Below are 26,276 nucleotides of genomic sequence, written 5' to 3'. Positions count from 1 at the left end.
GTGAGGATTGAGGGTCCTGTATATAAGGCCGTGGGCTGGGCTGCAGCTCTGTCCCTACAGACCAGGGAGCTGATTTAGGTGACCTGTGGGACTCTCCTAGCTATCTGGTTAGTTGTTGAGCTGAGACTTCGCCACCACCTGTCTGCACAGGAGCACAGTGACCACCTAGCCTCATGGACAGCCACCCCAACACGAAGAGCCTGAACAGCCAATATATGGTCCTGTATCCCATCGGCCACGGTGCATTTGGCTCTGTGCAACTGGCCTACCATCGCCTCACAGGCATCCCAGTGGCAGTAAAAGTGATAGAAAACCTTGAGGAGGACCTCCGGTTCATCGTATCTGAGATGATGACCCTTGAAAAACTGCACCACCTCAATATCATTCACCTCTTCCAAGGTGCTGGTAACACCAGAGCGAATCTGCTTCATCACGGAGTATGCCCCAGGAGGAGAATTGTTCCAAAAGTGACGGAGGAGGGCAGGCTGCAGGAGGAGAGACACAGAAAATATTCAGGCAGATCCTGTCAGCCATCAAGTATTGCCATGACCTTGACATAGTCCATCGAGACCTGAAGCCCGAAAATATCCTCTTAGATGAAGAGGGAAACTTGAAGCTGGCAGACTTTGGTCTCACCACCAAGTATAGAGCAAGAACTCTACTGCAAAGGCAATGTGGGACCAAGACCTTCAATGCCCCAGAACAGGTAGTGGGATTGGGCTATGATGGGAAGAAGACGGATGTGTGGAGTCTGGGTGTGCTGCTCTACTTCATCACTACCGGGAACCACCCCTTCCAAGGAGACACCATGGAAGAGATCCAGGGGAAGATCGTCACAGGCACCTATGACATTCCAGCTCACTTCTCTGGGCAACTGGAAAATTTAATTCACCAAATGTTGACAGTTGCCCCAGAGAGGAGGCCCTCAATTGAAGCCCTTCAGCAACATCCATGGGTTATGAAGTGGAAAGAAATTATCCCAAGTGAAACCTTGTTAGATCACAAGGTCCTAGACACACTCTCTGTCCTCAGCTTGAATACGAATGACGTTTTGGAATCCCTGCATCAAAACAGATATGATGAGTTGATGGGGACATACCTAATCATCAGAGAACAGGCACACAAGGGGCTGCCGCCTGAGCTCGGCTGCACAACCTCTGTCAAGCCTGTGGACGCTGGAGCTGCTCCTCCTGCGTCCCTAGCATATCCCTCTGTCTCTGGTCTCCCCCAAAAACGGAGGACCAGTGAGCCCTTCTTTGGCCTCCTCCACACACAGACCTCACAACAGTACCTGCCCGTTGTGTCAACAGCACCAGGGCAGAAGGTGGCTAGAAGTGCCTCCATGCCTCTATGTTTTCCCCAGAACAAGTGTCCCACTTGTAGCTCTGCCCCCTATCCAGAGCTGTGGCTTCCCCAAGGATCTACAGCGACATATTGGAAAAGGAATGATCCGACACCTGTGCCGGACTTTGACATGGAAAAGGTTTCGCCCCTTCAGATCATCTGGTGCTTCAAGAGACAGCACAAGGGAATCAGGGCTTGCCTGTCAAGAGAGTACTGCTTCGCTTGGGCTCCAAACACACAAGCCCATTCTATGTTCACCAATACAGTGGATTCATTGATAGAATCAAGCTGTAGAGCCCAGCGAGGATTTGGGCAGGCAGGTATTGCCTATGCTGGCTTTTCCAGCATCCCTTTCTCTATAGCATTACTATGTTTTTGACTTCATTGGCCACACTGCCTTTCTCTATATTGGCATGCCACTACAAACTACCTTTCCCATAGTGCCTCTCATTTCCACCACTTCCATTTCCCTTTACGTGCCTACAGTTTCTAAGTCACATTTCAGCTTTAACATGAGAGGTTTGAGTCAAGATTTTTGCTTTTGGACCACAGGATTAAGGAGATGTCTGTTCTCCCAGGGCTGGCTTTGTTATATGTTTTTCTTTGCTGAGAGTTTCCCTGGAGCGAGTGGTGCATATTCAAGAAAGGTGCTTTGGTGTCCAAAGGAAAAATCACCAGGGACTTGCTCATCTGCCCCAGCCAGTCAGTAAAAACAAGTGAAAGCACTGAAAACAAAGCGTTCCTACAGTTCCTTCAGAGAGACTCCCTCCCAGACAGCTCTGGGTTTGGTCCTAGCTCATCCATTTTCTCACAAACAGCTAGAGGCTGTAGGAAAAGGCTGAGTCCATCAGCTGCACAGCAGAAGATCTCCCACTTTGGAGTGCCAGGCTCATTCACCCAGGAGACATTTAGAAGCTCCTTCTGTTGTCAGTGCATTATGCTTGACAGGATTTCCTGAGCCCACAGAGACATCATGGTGGGGTCCTGGTCAGGGTTTTGTAAATATGGTGTCCTCCTATTTTTTATCCTCTGTCTAGGAATCAAGAACAAGAGGGACATATATACATAGTGTGAGAGGTACCTCCTTGTAAGTAGTCACCACTAGAGCGCACACCAGGCAGAAGTGAGAAAGGGAGCTGTTGGGACTCTGCACATGGGTGGAAGCTCCTAGGAGACTCCTGGAGAGGATAGTGTGTGACAGTGAAGGGGAAATGTTCCTGGGACCTAACATGGAAACAGTCACTGTGGGTCATATATAGCCTACTGTGATTGGTCCATTTCTCCCTCAGACCTCACTGTGAGGGTTGAGTGTCCTGTATACAAGGCTGGGAGCTGACAGCAGTTCTGTCCCTACAGACCAGGGAGCTGATTTCAGTTACCTGTGGAACTTTTTCACCGCTATCTAGCTTGTTATTTGTTGAGTTGGGACTTCCCAAAGATTGATCTGTACAGAAGCACAGTGACCACCCATTCTCACGGCCTGCCACATCCCAAAGAAGAATCTGAAAAGTCTATACATGTTCCTACCTATCATTGGCCCGAGTACATTTGGCTCTGTAACTGGCCTATCATTGCCTCACAGGCACCATTGTCCATCACCTTTATAGACAGCATAGAGCAGGAACTCTGGTTATTGTGTCAGATGGTGACCCTGGATAAACTACACTAGCCTATCATAATTTACCTCTTCCAGATTCTTATAAAACCACAACATTTCTTTGTGACTGAAAAACTTGTTCCAAGAGTAAGGGAGGAAGGCACGCTGCAGGAGGAAGAGGCACAGAAAATACTCGGTTACTTCTTGTCAGCCATCAAGTGTTGCCATGGCTTGACATCGTCCATCGAGACCTGAATTCTGAAAATATCCTTCTAGAAGAAGAGGGCAATGTTAAGCTGGCAGACTTTGGTATCTCCACCAGATGTAGAGCGGGCACTGTAGTGTAAGGGCAATGTGGGGCCAAGACCTTCAATGCCCCAGAACTGGTACTGGGAGAGGGCTACATTGGGAATAAAGCAGATGTGTGGAGTCTGGGTGTGTTGCTCTACTTTATTTCCACAGGGTACCACTCCTACCCAGGAAGCACCCTGGAAGAGATCTAAAAGGGACCTATGAAGTTTCAGCTCACGTGTCTTTTTAACTTGAAAACTTAATTCATTAAATGCTCACAATTGCCCCACAGAGGAGGGCTCCATTGATGGTCTTCAGCAACATCCATGGCTCATGAAATGGGAAGCAAACATCCCAAGTGACACCTACTTAGTTCCTAATGTTCTAGCCACACTGTCGTTTTGGGTTTAATATCATTGCCATCTGTTACTCTTTAAAATGGAAAATACAATGAAATGATGGGGACATACCTCATCATAAAGAGCAGTCACTCAAGGAGCTGGGGTTTTCACTTGGCTGCACCCCCTCATCCAAGCATGAGGACTTTGGAGTTGCGCCTCCCCATCCCCAGTACATCCCTGTATCTCTGTTGTTCACCTAAAACAAAGGGCCAGTGAGCCTACCTTTGGCCTTTTCCACACCCAGTCCTCAAAACAGCATCTGCCTGTTGTGCCAACAGCACCAGGGCAGAAGGTGGCCCGAAGTGCACCATGCCTGTACGTTGTCCCCAGAAGAGCCCCACTTGGAGCTATGCCCCCTATCCAGAGCTGCGGATGCCCCAAGTATCTACAGCGGCATACTGGAAGAGGAAATGACCAGGCACCTGAGCCGGACCTTACCATGCAAAAGTCATTGCCTCTTCTGAACATGGGGTGTTTCCGGCTTTCTTCGGGCTCCAAACACATAAGCCCATTCTATGTTCACTAACAAAGTGGTTCCCCTGAAAGAGACAAGCTGTAGAGCCCAGTGAGGAATTGGGCAGGCAGGTAGTGCCTATGCTGGCTTTTCCAGCATACTTTTCTCTATAGCATCACTATGTTTTTGACTTCATTGGCCACGCTGCCTTTCTCTATATTGGCATGCCACTACAAACTACCTTTCCCATAGTGCCTCTCATGTCCACCACTTCCATTTCCCTTTACATGGCTAAAGTTTCTAAGTCACATTTCAGCTTTAATAGGAGAGGTTTGAGTCAAGATTTTTGCTTTTGGACCACAGGATTAAGGAGATGTCTGTTCTCCCAGGGCTGGCTTTGTTATATGTTTTTCTTTGCTGAGACTTTCCCCGGAGCGAGTGGTGCATGTTCAAGGAAGGTGCTTTGGTGTCCAAAGGAGAAATCCCTGGGGACTTGCTCATCTGCCCCAGCCAGTCAGTAAAAACAAGTGAAAGCACTGAAAACAAAGCGTTCCTACAGTTCCTTCAGAGAGACTTCCTCCCAGACAGCTCTGCGTTTGGTCCTAGCTCATCCATTTCCTCACAAACAGCTAGAGGCTGTAGGAAAAGGCTGAGTCCATCAGCTGGACAGCAGAAGAGCTCCCAATTTGGAGTGCCAGGCTCATTCACCCAGGACATTTTTAGAAGCTCCTTCTGCAGTCAGTGCACTATGCTTGCCAGGATTTCCTGAGCCCACAGAGACATCATGGATGGGTCCTGCTCAGGGTTTTGTAAGGTGTGCTGTCCTGTTACTTTTCAGTCTTCTCTTTCAGAATGGAGACAAAGAGGGACAGTTTTGTAGAGTGTGACAGGGACCTCCTTGTAAGTAGTCACCATTGGAGCACACACCAGGCCGAAGTGATGGAGGGAACTGTTCCCTTGGAACACTGCACATGGCTGGAAGCTCCTCGGAGGCTCCTGGAGAGGATAGAGTGTGACAGCAAAGGGGAAATGTGCCTGGGGACAAACATGGAAACAGTCACCATGGGCGATATATAACCTACTGTGATTGGTCTCTTTCTCACTCAGCCCTCAGTGAGAGAGATTAGTATCCTGTATACAAGGCTGTGGGCTGGCCTGCAGTTCCTTCCCTACAGACCAGGGAGCTGAATTCAGTAACCGTTGGACCTTCTTCACTACTACCCAGCTTATTACCTCTTGAGTTGCGGCTTCACAAAGATCTGTCTGCACAGGAGCACAGTGACCACCTAGCCACATGTCCTGCCAGCCCGTAAAGAAGAACCCTGTGCTTTATGTTTTTATAAACCCCTTTGTACTGCTCGGGATATTGGCTCTGTGGTGGTCTTGCTTGGGGGTCTCGCTACACGGGCACAAGAGGAGGCAGGAATACTGGCTGGGTTCTGTCAACTTGACACAAGAGTCACAAGGGAGAGGAAACTGAGAAATGGGCCAGTTTCTTAAACACTGATGAGGCTGTTCCAGCCCACTGTGGGTGATGTCAGCCCTGGGCAGGGGTCCTGAGTCATATGAGAAAGCAAGCTGAGCAAGTCATGCAGAACAAGTCAGTAACTTTCCCCCATGATTCTTGTCTCTGCTCCTGCTCGAGTTCTTACCTTGACTATCTTCATTGATGGGCTTTGACTGGAATATGTAAGCTAAAGAAATCCTTTCTTCCTAAGATGTTCTTGGTCATGGTGTGGGACAGCAGGCAGCTGGATGGTGGTCCCACCACCCATAAAGAAACCATAAAGTACCCTAGTCCATTGCTTTAAGCGGAGGAGGTGTGGCCTGTGATGGAGAAGATGAGCAGGATCAGGATGAACGGTCAGGACAGAGTGGCCATTTTACTTTGGTCACTCAGTTCCCACCAGTCCTTATGAGCTAGTTTATGTTTGACTGTGCTGGCTGTAATTTGTAGATGAGTAAATATCTATCTGTCTGTCTGATCCACTGAAGCAGAAACTGGTGGAGACTAACCTCATTTTGATGAGAAGGGGAAAGGTACCTGGGGCACAGCATGAAGACAGCCACTGTAGGCTATAGATAGCCTGCTGTGATTGGTCCATTTCTCACTCTGACCTCACAAGGAGCAACTGTGAGGATTGAGGGTCCTGTATATAAGGCCGTGGGCTGGGCTGCAGCTCTGTCCCTACAGACCAGGGAGCTGATTTAGGTGACCTGTGGGACTCTCCTAGCTATCTGGTTAGTTGTTGAGCTGAGACTTCGCCACCACCTGTCTGCACAGGAGCACAGTGACCACCTAGCCTCATGGACAGCCACCCCAACACGAAGAGCCTGAACAGCCAATATATGGTCCTATATAACATTGGCCACCGTGCATTTGGCTCTGTGCAACTGGCCTACCATCGCCTCACAGGCATCCCGGTGGCAGTAAAAGTGATAGAAAACCTTGAGGAGGACCTCCGGTTCATCGTATCTGAGATGATGGCCCTTGAAAAACTGCACCACCCCAATATCATTCACCTCTTCCAAGGTACTGGTAACACCAGAGCTAATCTGCTTCATCACGGAGTATGCCAAGGGAGAAGACTTGTTCCAAAGAGTGACAGAGGAGGGCAGGCTGCAGGAGGAGAGACACAGAAAATATTCAGGCAGATCCTGTCAGCCATCAAGTATTGCCATGACCTTGACATAGTCCATCGAGAGCTGAAGCCCGAAAATATCCTCTTAGACGAAGAGGGAATCTTGAAGCTGGCAGACTTTGGTCTCACCACCAAGTATAGAGCAGGAACTCAACTGCAAAGGCAATGTGGGACCAAGACATTCAATGCCCCAGAACAGATACTGGGATTGGGCTATGATGGGAAGAAGACGGATGTGTGGATTCTGGGTGGGTTGCTCTACTTTATCAGTACCGGGAACCACCCCTTCCAAGGAGACACCATGGAAGAGATCCAGAGAAAGATCGACACAGGCACCTATGACATTCCAGCTCACGTCACTGGGCAACTGGAAAATTTAATTCACCAAATATTGACAGTTTCCTCAATGAAGAAGCCCTCCATTGAAGACCTTCAGCAACATCCATGGGTTATGAAGTGGAAAGAAAATATCCCAAGTGAAACCTTATTAGATCCAAAGGTCCTAGACACACTCTCTGACCTCAGCTTTAATACAAATGACGTTTTGGAATCCCTCCAAAAAAATATTTATGATGAGTTGATGGGGACATACTTCATCGTCAGAGAACAGGCACACAAGGGGCTGCCGCTTGAGCTCGGCTGCACCACCTCAGTCAAGCCTGTGGACACTGGAGCTGCTTCTCCTGCGTCCCTAGCACATCCCTCTGTCTCTGGTCTTCCCCCAAAACGGAGGGCCAGGGAGCCCATCTTAGGCCTCCTCCACACGCAGCCCTCACAACAGCACCTGCCTGTTGTGCCAACAGCACCAGCGCAGAAGGTGGCCAGAAGTGCCTCCATGCTTGTACGTTGTCCCCAGAACAAGAGCCCCACTATTAGCTCTGCCACCCCATCCAGAGGCGAGACTTCTCCAAGTGTCTGCAGCAGCATATGAGATGAGGAAACCCTCCCGTCCCCTGGGACTGACTCTGACATGGAAAATGCACTGAACCCTCAGAACATCAGGTGCTTCCAGAGACTGCGCAAGAGAATCAGGGCCTGCCTCTCAAGATTATGCTGCTTCTCTGGGGATCGAAAGACACAAGTCCAGCCCATGTTCAACAACAAAGTGATTCCCCTGAAAGAGACAGAATGAAAAGCCCAAGGAATTGGGCACGCAGGTATTAGAGGGTACATATGTGCTTTGCATTTTATTTCCTCTGTCTTTTCATCCGAAAAATCAGAAATGTGTATGCTTGTTTTGTGGGGACCAAAGGGGTGTTCAGATGTATTTCTACACCGGGTGGATTAAACCCTGCTACTTAGCATACCTCCTCAGGAAGAAATCCTGGAAAGCACAGAGAAGCATCTGGGCTACATTTTTGTCAGAAATGCCCCTTCTCCAGAGGTAACAGCATCCGAATGCAACCTGCATGTCCCACATCATGATATCATCTGCTTTGACTTAATATCTGAATGTGCTGAGGAGGAAGCTTGATGGCTGCAGGAAGAAGAGGCCCAGACACAATCTGACCAGATCAAAACAGTGATCAAATACTGCCACAAAACAAAGCCTAAAGCACCCACTTGGATGCAGACAGCAAGGTTAGAGTTGGACACTAGGCCTGAGCCCTTCAATGCTCCATAACTCTTTCTCAGAAAAGGATCTGAGGAGAATGATGGGTGGAGTCTGGGCAGGATGCTCCCTGAGTTATGAGCACTGACCACCTCCCCTGCTTAGGGAACACCATTCATAGACGGCAGGACCACATCCTAATGGGGCATCCGTAATTCCTGGTCATGTGTCTGGGCAGCTGAAAACCCTCAGTCACCAACTTTAGACAGTTGCACCACAGAAGTCACCCACTACAAGATATCAGAAACACCCATGGTCCACCAAACATGAACAAAGTTCACAGACTCTTCCAAGTGAGACCTGCCCAGGACACACCCTCTTAGCTGTGCTCTGTGACCTTGGATGTGACTGGAACATCATCTGTGCATCGGTGCAGAAGAGAAATTCTGAGAAAAACACAGGGATGTTTCTCACCCTGAAAGACTCTGCAGAACCTTGGGCTTATCTGAAGGACCTCTGTAAAGATTGGGACCCTGGCCATAGACCTTCCAATGCCACACAAACTCCTCCACTTCTGCTTTTCTCCATAAACCAAGAGCCAGTGATCCTGCCCTTGACCTTTCAGGCATCTTTTCTCAGATTGGCAACTGCCTAAGGACACGTCATGGGGTAAAAGTGTCTTCCTGGTTTACATTTTCTTCTGTTGTCCCAAGAAGAGCCACCAGATTGTACCCAGTTCCCCTGAGGCCACAAAAGACTGTCCTTTGCATGAGATTTAGTAAACTCTCAGAAGCAATGCCCTTGGCACCTGGGCAGCACTCTGATTTGCAAACTGCTTCTACATTGAAATAGTCATTTCAGAGGCAAAGGAAGAGAAAGAAGGCATGCCTTTCAGTTTTTTTTTTCTTTTTAATTTATTTTGCAATACAATTCAGTTCTACATATCAGCCACGGATTCCCTTGTTCTACCCCCTCTAGTCCCCCTCACCTTCCCCCCAACCCCCCCCCCCCCCATTCCCATCTCCTCCAAGGCAAAGCCTTCCCCACAGACTAAGGTCAACTTTGTAGACTCAGTCCAGGTAGGTCTAGTCCCCTCCTCCCAGGCCGAGCCAAACAATCCTGCATAGGCCCCAGGTTTCAGAGAGCCAACTCATGCAATGAGCACAGGACCTGGTCCCACTGCCTGGATGCCTCCCAAACAGATCAAGCCAATCAACTGTCTCACCCATTCGGAGGGCCTGATACAACTGGAAATTTTAATTCACCAAATATTGACAGTTTCCCCAGAGAAGAGGCCCTCCATTGAAGACCTTCAGTAAACATCCATGGGTTATGAAGTGGAAAGAAAATATCCCAAGTGAAACCTTATTAGATCCCAAGGTCCTAGACACACTCTCTGACCTCAGCTTTAATACAAATGACGTTTTGGAATCCCTCCAAAAAAATATTTATGATGAGTTGATGGGGACATACTTCATCGTCAGAGAACAGGCAGGCAAGGGGCTGCCGCCTGAGCTCGGCTGCACCACCTCAGTCAAGCCTGTGGACACTGGAGCTGCTTCTCCTGCGTCCCTAGCACATCCCTCTGTCTCTGGTCTTCCCCAAAAACGGAGGGCCAGGGAGCCCATCTTAGGCCTCCTCCACACGCAGCCCTCACAACAGCACCTGCCTGTTGTGCCAACAGCACCAGCGCAGAAGGTGGCCAGAAGTGCCTCCATGCCTGTACGTTGTCCCCAGAACAAGAGCCCCACTATTAGCTCTGCCACCCCATCCAGAGGCGAGACTTCTCCAAGTGTCTGCAGCAGCATATGAGATGAGGAAACCCTCCCGTCCCCTGGGACTGACTCTGACATGGAAAATGCACTGAACCCTCAGAACATCGGGTGCTTCCAGAGACTGCGCAAGAGAATCAGGGCCTGCCTCTCAAGATTATGCTGCTTCTCTGGGGATCGAAAGACACAAGTCCAGCCCATGTTCAACAACAAAGTGATTCCCCTGAAAGAGACAGAATGAAAAGCCCAAGGAATTGGGCACGCAGGTATGAGAGGGTACATATGTGCTTTGCATTTTATTTCCTCTGTCTTTTCATCCGAATAATCAGAAATGTGTATGCTTGTTTTGTGGGGACCAAAGGGGTGTTCAGATGTATTTCTACACCGGCTGGATCAAACCCTGCTACTTAGCATACCTCCTCAGGAAGAAATCCTGGAAAGCACAGAGAAGCATCTGTGCTACATTTTTGTCAGAAATGCCCCTTCTCCAAAGGTAACAGCATCCGAATGCAACCTGCATGTCCCACATCATGATATCATCTGCTTTGACTTAATATCTGAATGTGCTGAGGAGGAAGCTTGATGGCTGCAGGAAGAAGAGGCCCAGACACAATCTGAACAGACCAAAACAGTGATCAAATACTGCCACAAAACAAAGCCTAAAACACCCACTTGGATGCAGACAGCAAGGTTAGAGTTGGACACTAGGCCTGAGCCCTTCAATGCTCCATAACTCTTTCTCAGAAAAGGATCTGATGAGAATGATGGGTGTAGTCTGGGCAGGATGCTCCCTGAGTTATGAGCACTGACGACCTCCCCTGATTAGGGAACACCATTCATAGACTGCAGGAACACATCCTTAAGAGTGACATCTGATATTCTAGGTCATGTCTCTGGGCAACTAAAAACCTATCTCCTATCTCCTGTGGTCTAAAAGCAAAAATCTTGACTGAAACCTCTCCTGTTAAAGCTGAAATGTGACTTAGAAACTTTAGCCATGTAAAGGGAAATGGAAGTAGGAGGCTCGAGAGGCTCTATGGGAAAGGTAGTTTGTAGTGGCATGCCAATTATAGAGAAAGGCAGCGTGGCCAATGAAGTCAAAAACATAGTTATGCTATAGAGAAAAGCATGCTGGAAAAGCCAGCATAGGCAATACCTGCCTGCCCAATTCCTCACTGGGCTCCACAGGTTGATTCTTTCAATGGATCCACTGTACTGGTGAACATAGAATGGGCTTGTATGTTTGTAGCCCAAGCGAAGCAGTACTCTCTTGACAGGCAAGCCCTGATTGCCTTGTGCTGTCTCTTGAAGCACCAGATGATCTGAAGGGGCGAAACCTTTTCCATGTCAAAGTGCGGCGCAGGTGCCGGATCATTTCCTCTTCCAATTTGTCACTGTAGATACTTGGGGAAGCCACAGCTCTGGATAGGGGGCAGAGATACAAGTGGGACTCTTGTTCTGGGGAAAACATAGAGGCATGGAGGCACTTCTAGCCACCTTCTGCCCTGGTGCCGTTGGCACAAAGGGCAGGTGCTGTTGTGAGGTCTGGGTGTGGAGGAGGCCAAAGAAGGGCTCACTGGCCCTCCATTTTTGGGGAAGACCAGAGACAGAGGGATATGCTAGGGACGCAGGAGGAGCAGCTCCAGCGTCCACAGGCTTGACTGAGGTGGTGCAGCCGACCTCAAGCAGCAGCCCCTTGTGTGCCTGTTTTCTGATGATTAGGTATGTCCCCATCAACTCATCATAAATATTTTTTCGGAGGGATTCCAAAACGTCATTTGCATTAAAGCTGAGGTCAGAGAGTGTGTCTAGGACCTTGGGATCTAATAAGGTTTCACTTGGGATATTTTCTTTCCACTTCATAACCCATGGATGTTGCTGAAGGTCTTCAATGGAGGGCCTCTTCTCTGAGGAAACTGTCAATATTTGGTGAATTAAATTTTCCAGTTGCCCAATGACGTGAGCTGGAATGTCATAGGTGCCTGTGTCGATCTTCCCCTGGATCTCTTCCATGGGTCTCCTTGGAAGGGGTGGTTCCCGGTAGTGATAAAGTAGAGCAACCCACCCAGACTCCACACATCCGTCTTCTTCCCATCATAGCCCAATCCCAGTATCTGTTCTGGGGCATTGAATGTCTTGGTCCCACATTGCCTTTGCAGTAGAGTTCCTGCTCTATACTTGGTGGCGAGACCAAAGTCTGCCAGCTTCACGTTTCCCTCTTCGTCTAAGAGGATATTTTCGGGCTTCAGCTCTTGATGGACGATGTCAAGCCATGGAAACACTTGATGGCTAATAAGATGTTACTGAGTGTTTTCTGTGCCTCTTCCTCCTGCAGCCTGCCTTCCTCCCTTACTCTTGGAACAAGTTTCTCAGTCACAAAGAAATGTTGTGGTTTTATAAAATTTTAAGAGGTAAATTATGATAGGAATGTGTAGTTTATCCAGGGTCACCATCTGACACAATAACCAGAGTTCCTGCTCTATGCTGTCTATAAAGGTGATGGACAATGGTGCGTGTGAGGCGATGATAGGCCAGTTACAGAGCCAAATGTACTCTGGCCGATGATAGGTAGGAACATGTATAGACTTTTCAGATTCTTCTTTGGGATGTGGCAGGCCATGAGAGTGGGTCTTCACTGTGCTTCTGTACAGACCAATCTTTGTGAAGTCGAAACTCAACAAATAACAAGCTAGATAACGGTGAAAAAGATCCACAGGTAACTGAAATCAGCTCCCTGGTCTTTAGGGACAGAACTGCTATCAGCTCCCAGCCTTATATACAGGACACTCAACCCTCACAGTGAGGTCTGAGGGAGAAATGGACCAATCACAGTAGGCTATGTATGACCCACAGTGACTGTTTCCATGTAAGGGCCCAGGAACATTTCCCCTTCACTGTCACACACTATCCTCTCCAGGAGTCTCCTAGGAGCTTCCAGCCATGTGCAGAGTCCCAACAGAACCCTTTCTCACTTCGGCCTGGTGTGTGCTCCAGTGGTGACTACCTACAAGGAGGTCCCTGTCACACTCTGTATATATGTCCCTCTTGTCCTTGATTCCTAGACAGAGGATAAAAAATAAGAGGACACCACACTTTAGAAAACCCTGAGCAGGACGCCACCATGATGTCTGTGGGCTCAGGAAATCCTGTCAAGCATAATGCACTGACAACAGAAGGAGCTTCTAAATGTCTCCTGGGTGAATGAACCTGGCTCTCCAAATTGGGAGATCTTCTGCTGTCCAGCTGATGGACTCAGCCTTGTCTACAGCCTCTAACTCTTTGTGAGGAAAAGGATGACCAGGGACCAAACCCAGAGCTGTCTGGGAGGGAGTCTCTCTGAAGGAACTGTAGGAAAGCTTTGTTTTCAGTGCTTTCACTTGTTTTTACTGACTGGCTGGGGGAGATGAGCAAGGCCCCAGTGATTTTTCCTTTGGTCACAAAAGGACCTTACTTGAACATACACCACTCACTCCGGAAAAAGTATCAGCAAAGAAAAACATATAACAAAGCCAGCCCTGGGAGAACAGACATCTCCTATCTCCTGTGGTCCAAAAGCAAAAATCTTGACTGAAACCTCTCATGTTAAAGCTGAAATGTGACTTAGAAACTTTAGCCATGTAAAGGGAAACAGAAGTGGTAGACATGAGAGGCACTATGGGAAAGGTAGTTTGTAGTGGCATGCCAATATAGAGAAAGGCAGCGTGGCCAATGAAGTCAAAAACATAGTGATGCTATAGAGAAAAGCATGCTGGAAAAGCCAGCATAGGCAATACCTGCCTGCCCAATTCCTCACTGGGCTCTACAGGTTGATTCTTTCAATGGATCCACTGTATTGGTGAACATAGAATGGGCTTGTGTGTTTGGAGCCCAAGCGAAGCAGCACTCTCTTGACAGGCAAGCCCTGATTGCCTTGTGCTGTCTCTTGAAGCACCAGATGATCTGAAGGGGCGAAACCTTTTCCATGTCAAAGTGCGGCCCAGGTGCCGGATCATTTCCTCTTCCAATATGTCGCTGTAGATCCTTGGGGCAGCCACAGTTCTGGATAGGGGGCAGAGCTACAAGTGGGACTCTTTTCTGGGGAAAACATAGAGGCATGGAGGCACTTCTAGCCACCTTCTGCCCTGGTGCTGTTGGCACAACAGGCAGGTGCTGTTGTGAGGAATGTGTGTGGAAGAGGCCAAAGGTGGGTTCACTGGCCCTTTGTTTCAGCTGAAGATGAGAGATAGAACGAGGGGGAGGGGGAGTCACAACTCCAAGGTCCACAGGCTTGGCTCAGGTGGTGCAGCCAAGTGCAAACCCCAGCTCCTTGTGTGACTGTTCTTTCATGTTTAGGTATATCCCCATCATTTCATTGTGTTTTCACCTTACAAAGGATTACAAGACGGCCTTCATATTAAACCCAACAGGACCGGTGTGTCTAGGATGTTTGGATCTAAGTAGGTGTCACTTGGGATGTTATCTTCCCATTTCATGAGCCACGGAAGTTGATGAAGGTCTTCAGTGGAGGGCCTCCTCTCTGTGGGGCAATTGTGAGCATTTACTGAATTGGGTTTTCAAGTGACCCATAGACATGAGCTGGAATGTCATAGGTCCCTTTGATGATACTATCCTTGATCTCTTCCAGGGTGCTTCCTGGGAAGGGGTGGTACCTGGAGGTATTAAAATAGAGCAGCATACCCAGACTCTACACATCTGCTTTCTTCCCATCATAGCCCAATCCCAGTACCAGTTCTGGGGCATTGAAGGTCTTGGTCCCACATTGTGCTTGCAAAAGACTGCCAGCTCTTCATCTGGTGGAGATAACAAAGTCTGTCAGCTTCACGTTGCCCTCTTCACCTGGTAGAAGATTTTCAGAATTCAGGTCTTGATAGATGATGTCAAGTTCATGGCAAAACTTGATGCCTGACAATATCTGGCCAAATATTGTCTGTTCTTCTTCCTCCTGCAACCTGCCTTCCTCCCTTACTTGTGGGAACAAGTTTCCTTAGTCACGAAGAAATGTACTGTAGGAAGAGGCTGGAAGAGGCCTATGAAGTTAGGATGCTGTAGTTTACCCAGGGACTTCCACGATAACGAGAGGTCCTGTTCTAAATTTCTATAATATTTATGGCCAATGGGTGCCTGTGAATCAATGATATGCAGGTTTCACAGAGCCAAATGTACCCTGGCCGATGGCAAATAGGAACATTTATTGACTTTTTGGGTTCTTCTTTACGGGCTGGCAGGACATGTGGCTAGGTGGTCACTGTGCTCCTGTGCAGACAGATCTTTGTGAAGCCGCAACTCAAGAGGTAATAAGCTGGGTAGTAGTGAAAAAGGTCCAACGGTTACTGAATTCAGCTCCCTGGTCTGTAGGGAAGGAACTGCAGGCCAGCCCACAGCCTTGTATACAGGATACTAATCTCTCTCACTGAGGGCTGAGTGAGAAAGAGACCAATCACAGTTAGTTATATATCGCCCATGGTGACTGTTTCCATGTTTGTCCACAGGCACATTTCCCCTTTGCTGTCACACTCTATCCTCTCCAGGAGCCTCCGAGGAGCTTCCAGCCATGTGCAGTGTTCCAAGGGAACAGTTCCCTCCATCACTTCGGCCTGGTGTGTGCTCCAATGGTGACTACTTACAAGGAGGTCCCTGTCACACTCTACAAAACTGTCCCTCTTTGTCTCCATTCTGAAAGAGAAGACTGAAAAGTAACAGGACAGCACACCTTACAAAACCCTGAGCAGGACCCATCCATGATGTCTCTGTGGGCTCAGGAAATCCTGGCAAGCATAGTGCACTGACTGCAGAAGGAGCTTCTAAAAATGTCCTGGGTGAATGAGCCTGGCACTCCAAACTGGGAGCTCTTCTGCTGTCCAGCTGATGGACTCAGCCTTGCCTACAGCCTCTAGCTGTTTGTGAGGAAATGGATGAGCTAGGACCAAACGCAGAGCTGTCTGGGAGGGAGTCTCTCTGAAGGAACTGTAGGAACGCTTTGTTTTCAGTGCTTTCACTTGTTTTTACTGACTGGCTGGGGCAGATGAGCAAGTCCCCAGGGATTTCTCCTTTGGGCACCAAAGCACCTTTCTTGAACATGTACTACTCGCTCCGGGGAAAGTCTCAGCAAAGAAAAACATATAACAAAGCCAGCCCTGGGAGAACAGACATCTCCTTAATCCTGTGGTCCAAAAGCAAAAATCTTGACTCAAACCTCTCCTGTTAAAGCTGAAATGTGACATAGAAACTTTAGCCATGTAAAGGGAAATGGGAGTGGTGGACATGAGAGGCACTATGGGAAAGGTAGTTTGTAGTGGCATGCCAATATAGAGAAAGGCAGCGTGGCCAATGAAGTAAAAAACATAGTGATGCTATAGAGAAAAGCATGCTGGAAAAGCCAGCATAGGGCACTACCTGCCTGCCCAATTCCTCACTGGGCTCTATAGGTTGTCTCTTTCAGGGGAACCACTTTATTAGAGAACATAGAATGGGCTTATGTGTTTGGAGCCCGAAGAAAGCCGGAAACACCCCATGTTCAGAAGAGGCAATGACTTTTGCATTGTAAGGTCCGGCTCAGGTGCCTGGTCATTTCCTCTTCCAGTATGCCGCTGTAGATACTTGGGGCATCCGCAGCTCTGGATAGGGGGCATAGCTCCAAGTGGGGCTCTTCTGGGGACAACGTACAGGCATGGTACACTTCGGGCCACCTTCTGCCCTGGTGCTGTTGGCACAACAGGCAGATGCTGTTTTGAGGACTGGGTGTGGAAAAGGCCAAAGGTAGGCTCACTGGCCCTTTGTTTTAGGTGAAGAACAGAGATACAGGGATGTACTGGGGATGGGGAGGCGCAACTCCAAAGTCCTCATGCTTGGATGAGGGGGTGCAGCCAAGTGAAAACCCCAGCTCCTTGAGTGACTGCTCTTTATGATGAGGTATGTCCCCATCATTTCATTGTATTTTCCATTTTAAAGAGTAACAGATGGCAATGATACTAAACCCAAAACGACAGTGTGTCTAGGACATTAGGAACTAAGTAGGTGTCACTTGGGATGTTTGCTTCCCATTTCATGAGCCATGGATGTTGCTGAAGACCATCAATGGAGCCCTCCTCTATGGGGCAATTGTGAGCATTTAATGAATTAAGTTTTCAAGTTAAAAAGACACATGAGCTGAAACTTCATAGGTCCCTTTTAGATCTCTTCCAGGGTGCTTCCTGGGTAGGAGTGGTACCCTGTGGTAATAAAGTAGAGCAACACACCCAGACTCCACACATCTGCTTTATTCCCATTGTAGCCCTCTCCCAGTACCAGTTCTGGGGCATTGAAAGTCTTGGTCCCACATTGCCCTTACACTACAGTGCCAGCTCTACATCTGGTGGAGATACCAAAGTCTGCCAGGTTCACATTGCCCTCTTCATCTAGAAGGATATTTTCAGAATTCAGGTCTCGATGGACGATGTCAAGCCATGGCAACACTTGATGGCTGACAAGATTTAATCGAGTATTTTCTGTGCCTCTTTCTCCTGCAGCCTGCCTTCCTCCCTTACTCTTTGAACAAGTTTTTCAGTCACAAAGAAATGTTGTGGTTTTATAAGAATCTGGAAGAGGTAAATTATGATAGGCTAGTGTAGTTTATCCAGGGTCACCATCTGACACAATAACCAGAGTTCCTGCTCTATGCTGTCTATAAAGGTGATGGACAATGGTGCCTGTGAGGCAATGATAGGCCAGTTACAGAGCCAAACCTGTCTGGGAGGCATTCTCTCTGAAGGAACTGTAGGAACGCTTTGTTTTAAGTGCTTTCACTTGTTTTTACTGACTGGCTGGGGCAGATGAGCAAGTCCCTGGTGATTTTTCCTTTGGACACCAAAGCACCTTTCTTGAACATGTACCACTCGCTCCGGGGATAGTCTCAACAAAGAAAAACATATAACAAAGCCAGCCTTGGGAGAACAGACATCTCCTTAATCCTGTGGTCCAAAAGCAAAAATCTTGATTCAAACCTCTCATGTTAAAGCTGAAATGTGACTTAGAAACTTTAGGCACGTAATGGAAAATGGAAGTGGTGGACATGAGAGGCACTATGGGAAAGGTAGTTTGTAGTGGCATGCCAATATAGAGAATGGCAGCGTGGCCAATGAAGTCAAAAACATAGTGATACTATAGAGAAAGGCAGGCTGGAAAAGCCAGCATAGGCACTACCTGCCTGCCCAATTCCTCGCTGGGTTCTACAGCTTGATTCTTTCAATGGATCCACTGTATTGGTGAACATAGAATGGGCTTGTGTGTTTGGAGCCCAAGCTAAGCGGCACTCTCTTGACAGGAAAGCCCTGATTCCCTTCTGCTGTCTCTTGAAGCACCAGATGATCTGAAGGGGCGAAACCTTTTCCATGTCAAATCCGGCCCAGGTGCCAGAGCATTTCTTCTTCCAATATGTCGCTCCAGATCCTTGGGGCAGCCACAGCTCTGGATAGGGGTCAGAGCTACAAGTGGGACTCTTGTTCTGGGGAAAACATAGAGGCATGGAGGCACTTCTAGCCACCTTCTGCCCTGGTGCCGTTGGCACAAAGGGCAGGTGCTGTTGTGAGGTCTGGGTGTGGAGGAGGCCAAAGAAGGGCTCACTGGCCCTCCGTTTTGGGGAAGACCAGAGACAGAGGGATATACTAGGGACGCAGGAGAAGCAGCTCCAGCGTCCACAGGCTTGACTGAGGTGGTGCAGCCGAGCTTAAGCGGCAGCCCCTTGTGTGCCTGTTTTCTGATGATTAGGTATGTCCCCATCAACTCATCATATCTGTTTTGATGCAGGGATTCCAAAACGTCATTCGCATTAAAGCAGAGGTCAGAGAGTGTGTCTAGCCAAGTGCAAATCCCAGCTCCTTGTGTGACTGCTCATTGATGATTAGGTATGTTCCCATCATTTCATTGTGTTTTCTCCTTACAAAGGATTACAAGACGGCCTTCATATTAAATCCAACACGACCATGTGTCTAGGATGTTTGGATCTAAGTAGGTGTCACTTGGGATGTTATCTTCCCATTTCATGAGCCACGGAAGTTGATGAAGGTCTTCAGTGGAGGGCCTCTTCTCTGTGGGGCAATTGTGAGCATTTACTGAATTTGGTTTTCAAGTGACCCATAGACAAGAGCTGGAATGTCATGGGTCCCTTTGATGATACAATCCTTGATCTCTTCCAGGGTGCTTCCTGGGAAGGAATGGTACCTGGAGGTATTAAAATACCCAGACTCTATGCATCTGCTTTCTTCCCATCATAGCCATCCCCCAGTACCAGTTCTGGGCCATTGAAGGTCTTGGTCCCACATTGTGCTTGCAATACAGTGCCAGCGCTTCTTCTGGTGGAGATAACAAAGTCTGTCAGCTTCACGTTGCCCTCTTCACCTGGTAGAATATTTTCAGAATTCAGGTCTTGATAGATGATGTCAAGTTCATGGCAAAACTTGATGCCTGACAATATCTGGCCAAATATTGTCTGTTCTTCGTCCTCCTGCAACCTGCCTTCCTCCCTTACTTGTGGGAAAAAGTTTTCTTAGTCACGAAGAAATGTACTGTAGGAAGAAGCTGGAAGAGGCCTATGAAGTTAGGACGCTGTAGTTTACCCAGGGTCTTCCATGATAATGAGAGGTCCTGCTCTAAATTGTCTGTAATATATATGGCCAATGGGTGCCTGTGAATCAATGATATGCAGGTTTCACAGAGCCAAATGTACCCTGGCCCATGGCAAATAGGAATATTTATTGACTTTTTGGGTTCTTCTTTACGGGCTGGCAGGACATGTGGCTAGGTGGTCACTGTGCTCCTGTGCATACAGATCGTCGTGAAGCCGCAAGTCAACAACTAACAAGCTGAATACTAGTGAAAAAGTTCCACAGGTTACTGAATTCAGCTCCCTGGTCTGTAGGGACAGAACTGCAGGGCAGCCCACAGCCTTCTATACAGGAAACTCATCTCTCACACTGAGGCCTAAGTGAGAAATACACCAATCACAGTAGGTTATATATCGCCCACGGTGATTGTTTCCATGTTTGTCCCCAGGCACATTTCCCCTTCACTGTCATACTCTAACCTCTCAGGAGCCTCCGAGGAGCTTCCAGCCATGTGCAGTGTTCCAAGGGAATAGCTCCCTCCATCACTTCGGCCTGGTGTGTGCTCCAATGGTGACTACTTACAAGGAGGTCCCTGTCACACTCTACAAAACTGTCCCTCTTTGTCTCCATTCTGAAACAGAAGACTGAAAAGTAACAGGACACCACACTTTACAAAACCCTGAGCAAGAACCATCCATGATGTCTCTGTGGGCTCAAGAATTCCTGGAAAGCATAATATACTGACTGCAGAAAGAGCTTCTAAAAATGTCCTGGGTGAATGAGCCTGGCACTCCAAATTGGGAGCTCTTCTGCTGTCCAGCTGATGGACTCAGCCTTTTCCTACAGCCTCTGGCTGTTTCTGAGGGAATGGATGAGCTAGGACCAAACGCAGACCTGTCTGGGAGGGAGTCTCTCTGAAGGAACTGTAGGAACGCTTTGTTTTAAGTGCTTTCACTTGCTTTCCTGACTGGCTGGGGGAGATGAGCTAGTCCCCAGGGATTTTTCTTTTGGACACCAAAGCACCATCCTTGAATATGCACCACTTCTTCTGGGCAAAGTATCAGCAAAGAAAAACATATAACAAAGCCAGCACGGGGCGAACAGACATCTCCTATCTCCTGTGGTCCAAAACCAAAAATCTTGACTCAAACCTCTCATGTTAAAACTGAAATATGACTTAGAAACTTTAGGCACGTTAAGGGAAATGGAAGTGGTGGACATGAGAGGCACTATGGGAAAGGTAGTTTGTAGTGGCATGCCAATATAGAGAAAGGCAGCGTGGCCAATGAAGTCAAAAACATAGTGATGCTATACAGAAAAACATGATGGAAAAGCCAGCATAGGCAATACCTGCCTGTCCAATTCCTCGCTGGGCTCTACACCTTGTTTCTTTCAATGGATAAACTGTATTGGTGAACATAGAATGGGCTAGTGTGTTTGGAGCCCAAGCGAAGCAGCACTCTCTTGACAGGCAAGCCCTGATTCCCTTGTGCTGTCTCTTGAAGCACCAGATGATCTGAAGGGGCGAAACCTTTTACATGTCAAAGTATGACCCAGGTGTCGGATTATTTCCTCTTCCAATATGTTGCTCTAGATCCTTGGGGCAGCCACAGCTCTGAATAGGGGTCAGAGCTACAAGTGGGACTTTTTTTCTTGTGAAAACATAGAGGCATAGTGGCACTTCTAGCCACCTTCTTCCCTGGTGCTGTTGGCACAACGGGCACGTGCTTTTGTGAGGTCTGGTTGTGGGAGAGACCAAAGAAGGGCTCACTGGTCCTCCATTTTTGGGGGACACCAGAGAGAGAGGGATATGCTACGGACGCAGGAGGAACAGCTCAAGTGTCCACAGGCTTGACTGGGGTGGTGCAGCCGAGCTCAAGTGGTAGCCCCTTGTGTGCCTGTTCTCTGACGATGAGGTATGTCCCCATCAACTCATAATATCTGTTTTGATGCAGGGATTTCAAAACGTCATTCGTATTAAAGCCCAGGTCAGAGAGTGTGTCTAGCCAAGCACAAACCCCAGCTCCTTGTGTGACTGCTCATTGATGATTAGGTATGTTCCCATCATTTCATTGTGTTTTCTCCTTACAAAGGATTACAAGACGGCCTTCATATTAAACCCAACAGGACCGTGTGTCTAGGATGTTTGGATCTAAGTAGGTGTCACTTGGGATGTTATCTTCCCATTTCATGAGCCACGGAAGTTGATGAAGGTCTTCAGTGGAAGGCCTCCTCTCTGTGGGGCAATTGTGAGCATTTACTGAATTTGGTTTTCAAGTGACCCATAGACAAGAGCTGGAATGTCATGGGTCCCTTTGATGATACAATCCTTGATCTCTTCCAGGGTGCTTCCTGGGAAGGGGTGGTACCTGGAGGTATTAAAATAGAGCAGCACACCCAGACTCTACACATCTGCTTTCTTCCCATCAGAGCCATCCCCCAGTACCAGTTCTGGGCCATTGAAGGTCTTGGTCCCACATTGTGCTTGCAATACAGTGCCAGCTCTTCATCTGGTGGAGATAACAAAGTCTGTCAGCTTCACATTGCCCTCTTCACATGGTAGAATATTTTCAGAATTCAGGTCTTGATAGATGATGTCAAATTCATGGCAAAACTTGATGCCTGACAACATCTGGCCAAATATTGTCTGTTCTTCTTCCTCTTGCAACCTGCCCTCATCCCTTACTTGTGGGAAAAAGTTTTCTTACTCACGAAGAAATGTGCTGTACGAAGAAGCCGGAAGAGGCGTATGAAGTTAGGACGCTGTAGTCTACCCAGGGTCTTCCACGATAATGAGAGGTCCTGCTCTAAATTGTCTATAATATGTATGGCCAATGGGTGCCTGTGAATCAATGATATGCAGGTTTCACAGAACGAAATGTACCCTGGCCGATGGCAAATAGGAACATTTATTGACTTTTTGGGTTCTTCTTTACGGGCTGGCAGGACATGTGGCTAGGTGGTCACTGTGCTCCTGTGCAGACAGATCGTTGTGAAGCCGCAACTCAACAACTAACAAACTGGATGGCAGTGAAAAAGTTCCACAGGTTACTCAATTCAGCTCCCTAGTCTGTAGGGACAGAACTGCAGGCCAGCCCACAGCCTTGTATACAGGACACTCATCTCTCACACTGAGCGCTAAGTGAGAAAAAGATCAATCACAGTAGGTTATATATCCCCCATGGTGACTGTTTCGACGTTTGTCCCCAGGCACATTTCCCCTTCACCGTCATACTCTAACCTCTCAGGAGCCTCCGAGGAGCTTCCAGCCATGTGCAGTGTTCCAAGGGAATAGCTCCCTCCATCACTTCGGCCTGGTGTGTGCTCCAATGGTGACTACTTACAAGGAGGTCCCTGTCACACTCTACAAAACTGTCCCTCTTTGTCTCCATTCTGAAACAGAAGACTGAAAAGTAACAGGACACCACACTTTACAAAACCCTGAGCAGGAACCATCCATGATGTCTCTGTGGGCTCAGGAAATCGTGGCAAGCATAATGTACTGACTGCAGAAGGAGCTTCTAAAAATGTCCTGGGTGAATGAGCCTGGCACTCCAAATTGGGAGCTCTTCTGCTGTCCAGCTGATGGACTCAGCCTTGCCTACAGCCTCTAGCTGTTTGTGAGGAAATGGATGAGCTAGGACCAAACGCAGAGCTGTCTGGGAGGGAGTCTCTCTGGAGGAACTGTAGGAACGCTTTGTTTTCAGTGCTTTCACTTGTTTTTACTGACTGGCTGGGGCAGATGAGCATGTCCCCAGGGATTTCTCCTTTGGACACCAAAGCACCTTCCTTGAACATGCACCACTCGCTCCGGGGAAAGTCTCAGCAAAGAAAAACATATAACAAAGCCAGCCCTGGGAGACCAGACATCTCCTATCTCCTGGGGTCCAAAAGCAAAAATCTTGACTCAAACCTCTCCTGTTAAAGCTGAAATGTGACTTAGAAAGTTTAGCCACGTAAAGGGAAATGGACGTGGTGGACATGAGAGGCACTATGGGAAAGGTAGTGTATATTGGTATGCCAATATAGAGAAAGGCAGCATGGCCAATGAAGTCAAAAACATAGTGATGCTATAGAGAAAAGCATGCTGGAAAAGCCAGCATAGGGCACTACCTGCCTGCCCAATTCCTCACTGGGCTCTATAGGTTGTCTCTTTCAGGGGAACCACTTTATTAGAGAACATAGAATGGGCTTATGTGTTTGGAGCCCAAAGAAAGCCGGAAACACCCCATGTTCAGAAGAGGCAATGACTTTTGCATTGTAAGGTCCGGCTCAGGTGCCTGGTCATTTCCTCTTCCAGTATGCCGCTGTAGATACTTGGGGCATCCGCAGCTCTGGATAGGGGGCATAGCTCCAAGTGGGGCTCTTCTGGGGACAATGTACAGGCATGGTGAACTTCGGGCCACCTTCTGCCCTGGTGCTGTTGGCACAACAGACAGGTGCTGCTTTGAGGACTGGGTGTGGAAAAGGCCAAAGGTAGGCTCACTGGCCCTTTGTTTTAGATGAACAACAGAGATACAGGGATGTACTGGGGATGAAGAGGCGGAACTCCAAAGTCCTCATGCTTGGATGATTGGGTGCAGCCAAGTGAAAACCCCAGCTCCTTGAGTGACTGCTCTTTATGATGAGGTATGTCCCCATCATTTCATTGTATTTTCCATTTTAAAGAGTAACAGATGGCAATGATATTAAACCCAAAACGACAGTGTGTCTAGGACATTAGGAACTAAGTAGGTGTCACTTGGGATGTTTGCTTCCCATTTCATGAGCCATGGATGTTGCTGAAAACCATCAATGGAGCCCTCCTCTATGGGGCAATTGTGAGCATTTAATGAATTAAGTTTTCAAGTTAAAAAGACACATGAGCTGAAACTTCATAGGTCCCTTTTAGATCTCTTCCAGGGTGCTTCCTGGGTAGGAGTGGTAACTGGTGGTAATAAAGTAGAGCAACACACCCAAATTTCACACATCTGCTTTATTCCCAATGTAGCCCTCTCCCAGTACCAGTTCTGGGACATTGAAGGTCTTGGTCCCACATTGCCCTTACACTACAGTGCCAGCTCTACATCTGGTGGAGATACCAAAGTCTGCCAGGTTCACATTGCCCTCTTCATCTAGAAGGATATTTTCAGAATTCAGGTCTCGATGGACGATGTCAAGCCATGGCAACACTTGATGGCTGACAAGATGTAACGGAGTATTTTCTGTGCCTCTTCCTCCTGCAGCCTGCCTTCCTCCCTTACTCTTGGAACAAGTTTTTCAGTCACAAAGAAATGTTGTGGTTTTATAAGAATCTGGAAGAGGTAAATTATGATAGGCTAGTTTAGTTTATCCAGGGTCACCATCTGACACAATAACCAGAGTTCCTACTCTATGCTGTCTATAAAGGTGATGGACAATGGTGCCTGTGAGGCGATGATAGGCCAGTTACAGAGCCAAATGTACTCGGGCCAATGATAGGTAGGAACATGTATAGACTTTTCGGATTCTTCTTTTGGATGTGGCAGGCCGTGAGAATGGCTGGTCACTGTGCTTCTGTACAGATCAATCTTTGGGAAGTCCCAACTCAACAAGTAACAAGCTAGATAGTGGTGAAAAAGTTCCACAGGTAACTGAAATCAGCTCCCTGGTCTGTAGGGACAGAACTGCTGTCAGCTCCCAGCCTTATATACAGGACACGCATCCCTCACAGTGAGGTCTGAGGGAGAAATGGACCAATCACAGTAGGCTATATATGGCCCACAGTGACTGTTTCCATGTTAGAGCCCAGGAACATTTCCCCTTCACTGTCACACACTATCCTCTCCAGGAGTCTCCTAGGAGCTTCCAGCCATGTGCAGATTACCAAGAGCTCCATTTCTCACTTCTGCCTGGTGTGTTCTCCAGTGGTGACTACTTACATGGAGGTACCTCTCACACTATGTATATATGTCCCTCTTGTTCTTGATTCCTAGACAGAGGATAAAAAATAAGAGGACACCACACTTTACAAAACCCTGAGCAGGCCCCCACCATGATGTCTCTGTTTGCTCAGGAAATCCTGGCAAGCACAATGTACTGACTGCAGAAGGAGCTTCTAAATGTCTCCTCGGTGAATGAGCCTGGTTCTCCAAATTGGGAGCTCTTCTGCTGTCCAGCTGATGGACTCAGCCTTTTCCTACAGCCTCTGGCTGTTTGTGAGGAAATGGATGAGCTAGGACCAAACGCAGAGCTGTCTGGGAGGGAGTCTCTCTGAAGGAACTGTAGGAACGCTTTGTTTTCAGTGCTTTCACTTGTTTTTACTGACTGGCTGGGGCAGATGAGCAAGTCCCTGGTGATTTTTCCTTTGGACACCAAAGCACCTTCCTTGAACATGCACCACTCGCTCCGGGGAAAGTCTCAGCAAAGAAAAACATATAACAAAGCCAGCCTTGGGAGAACAGACATCTCCTTAATCCTGTGGTCCAAAAGCCAAAATCTTGACTCAAACCTCTCCTGTTAAAGCTGAAATGTGACTTAGAAACTTTAGACACGTAAAGGGAAATGGAAGTTGTAGACATGAGAGTGACTATGGGAAAGGTAGTTTGTAGTGGCATGCCACTATAGAGAAAGTCAGCATGGCCAATGAAGTCAAAATACATAGTGATGCTGTAGAGAAAGGCATGC

General features: G+C 48.0%; 1 protein-coding gene across 1 annotated transcript in view; it reads left to right on the top strand.

Annotated features, from left to right (window-relative positions):
* Nucleotides 1–6,394: 6,394 nt before the first annotated feature.
* The window catches only part of LOC128118040 (putative serine/threonine-protein kinase SIK1B), a 64,479-nt gene continuing 44,597 nt past the window's right edge, over nucleotides 6,395–26,276 (top strand). Inside the window, exon 1 of the mRNA XM_052750608.1 lies at nucleotides 6,395–7,084. Coding sequence (XP_052606568.1) covers nucleotides 6,395–7,084 — 690 coding nt within the window. The remainder of the gene's footprint in view (nucleotides 7,085–26,276) is intronic.

Source organism: Peromyscus californicus, unplaced genomic scaffold (assembly GCF_007827085.1).
Source record: "Peromyscus californicus insignis strain IS unplaced genomic scaffold, ASM782708v3 Scaffold_21__1_contigs__length_65335640, whole genome shotgun sequence".
Lineage (NCBI taxonomy): Eukaryota > Metazoa > Chordata > Mammalia > Rodentia > Cricetidae > Peromyscus > Peromyscus californicus.
Note: the sequence above shows the minus strand (reverse complement) of the source record. Positions and strands in the feature narration are given on the sequence as shown.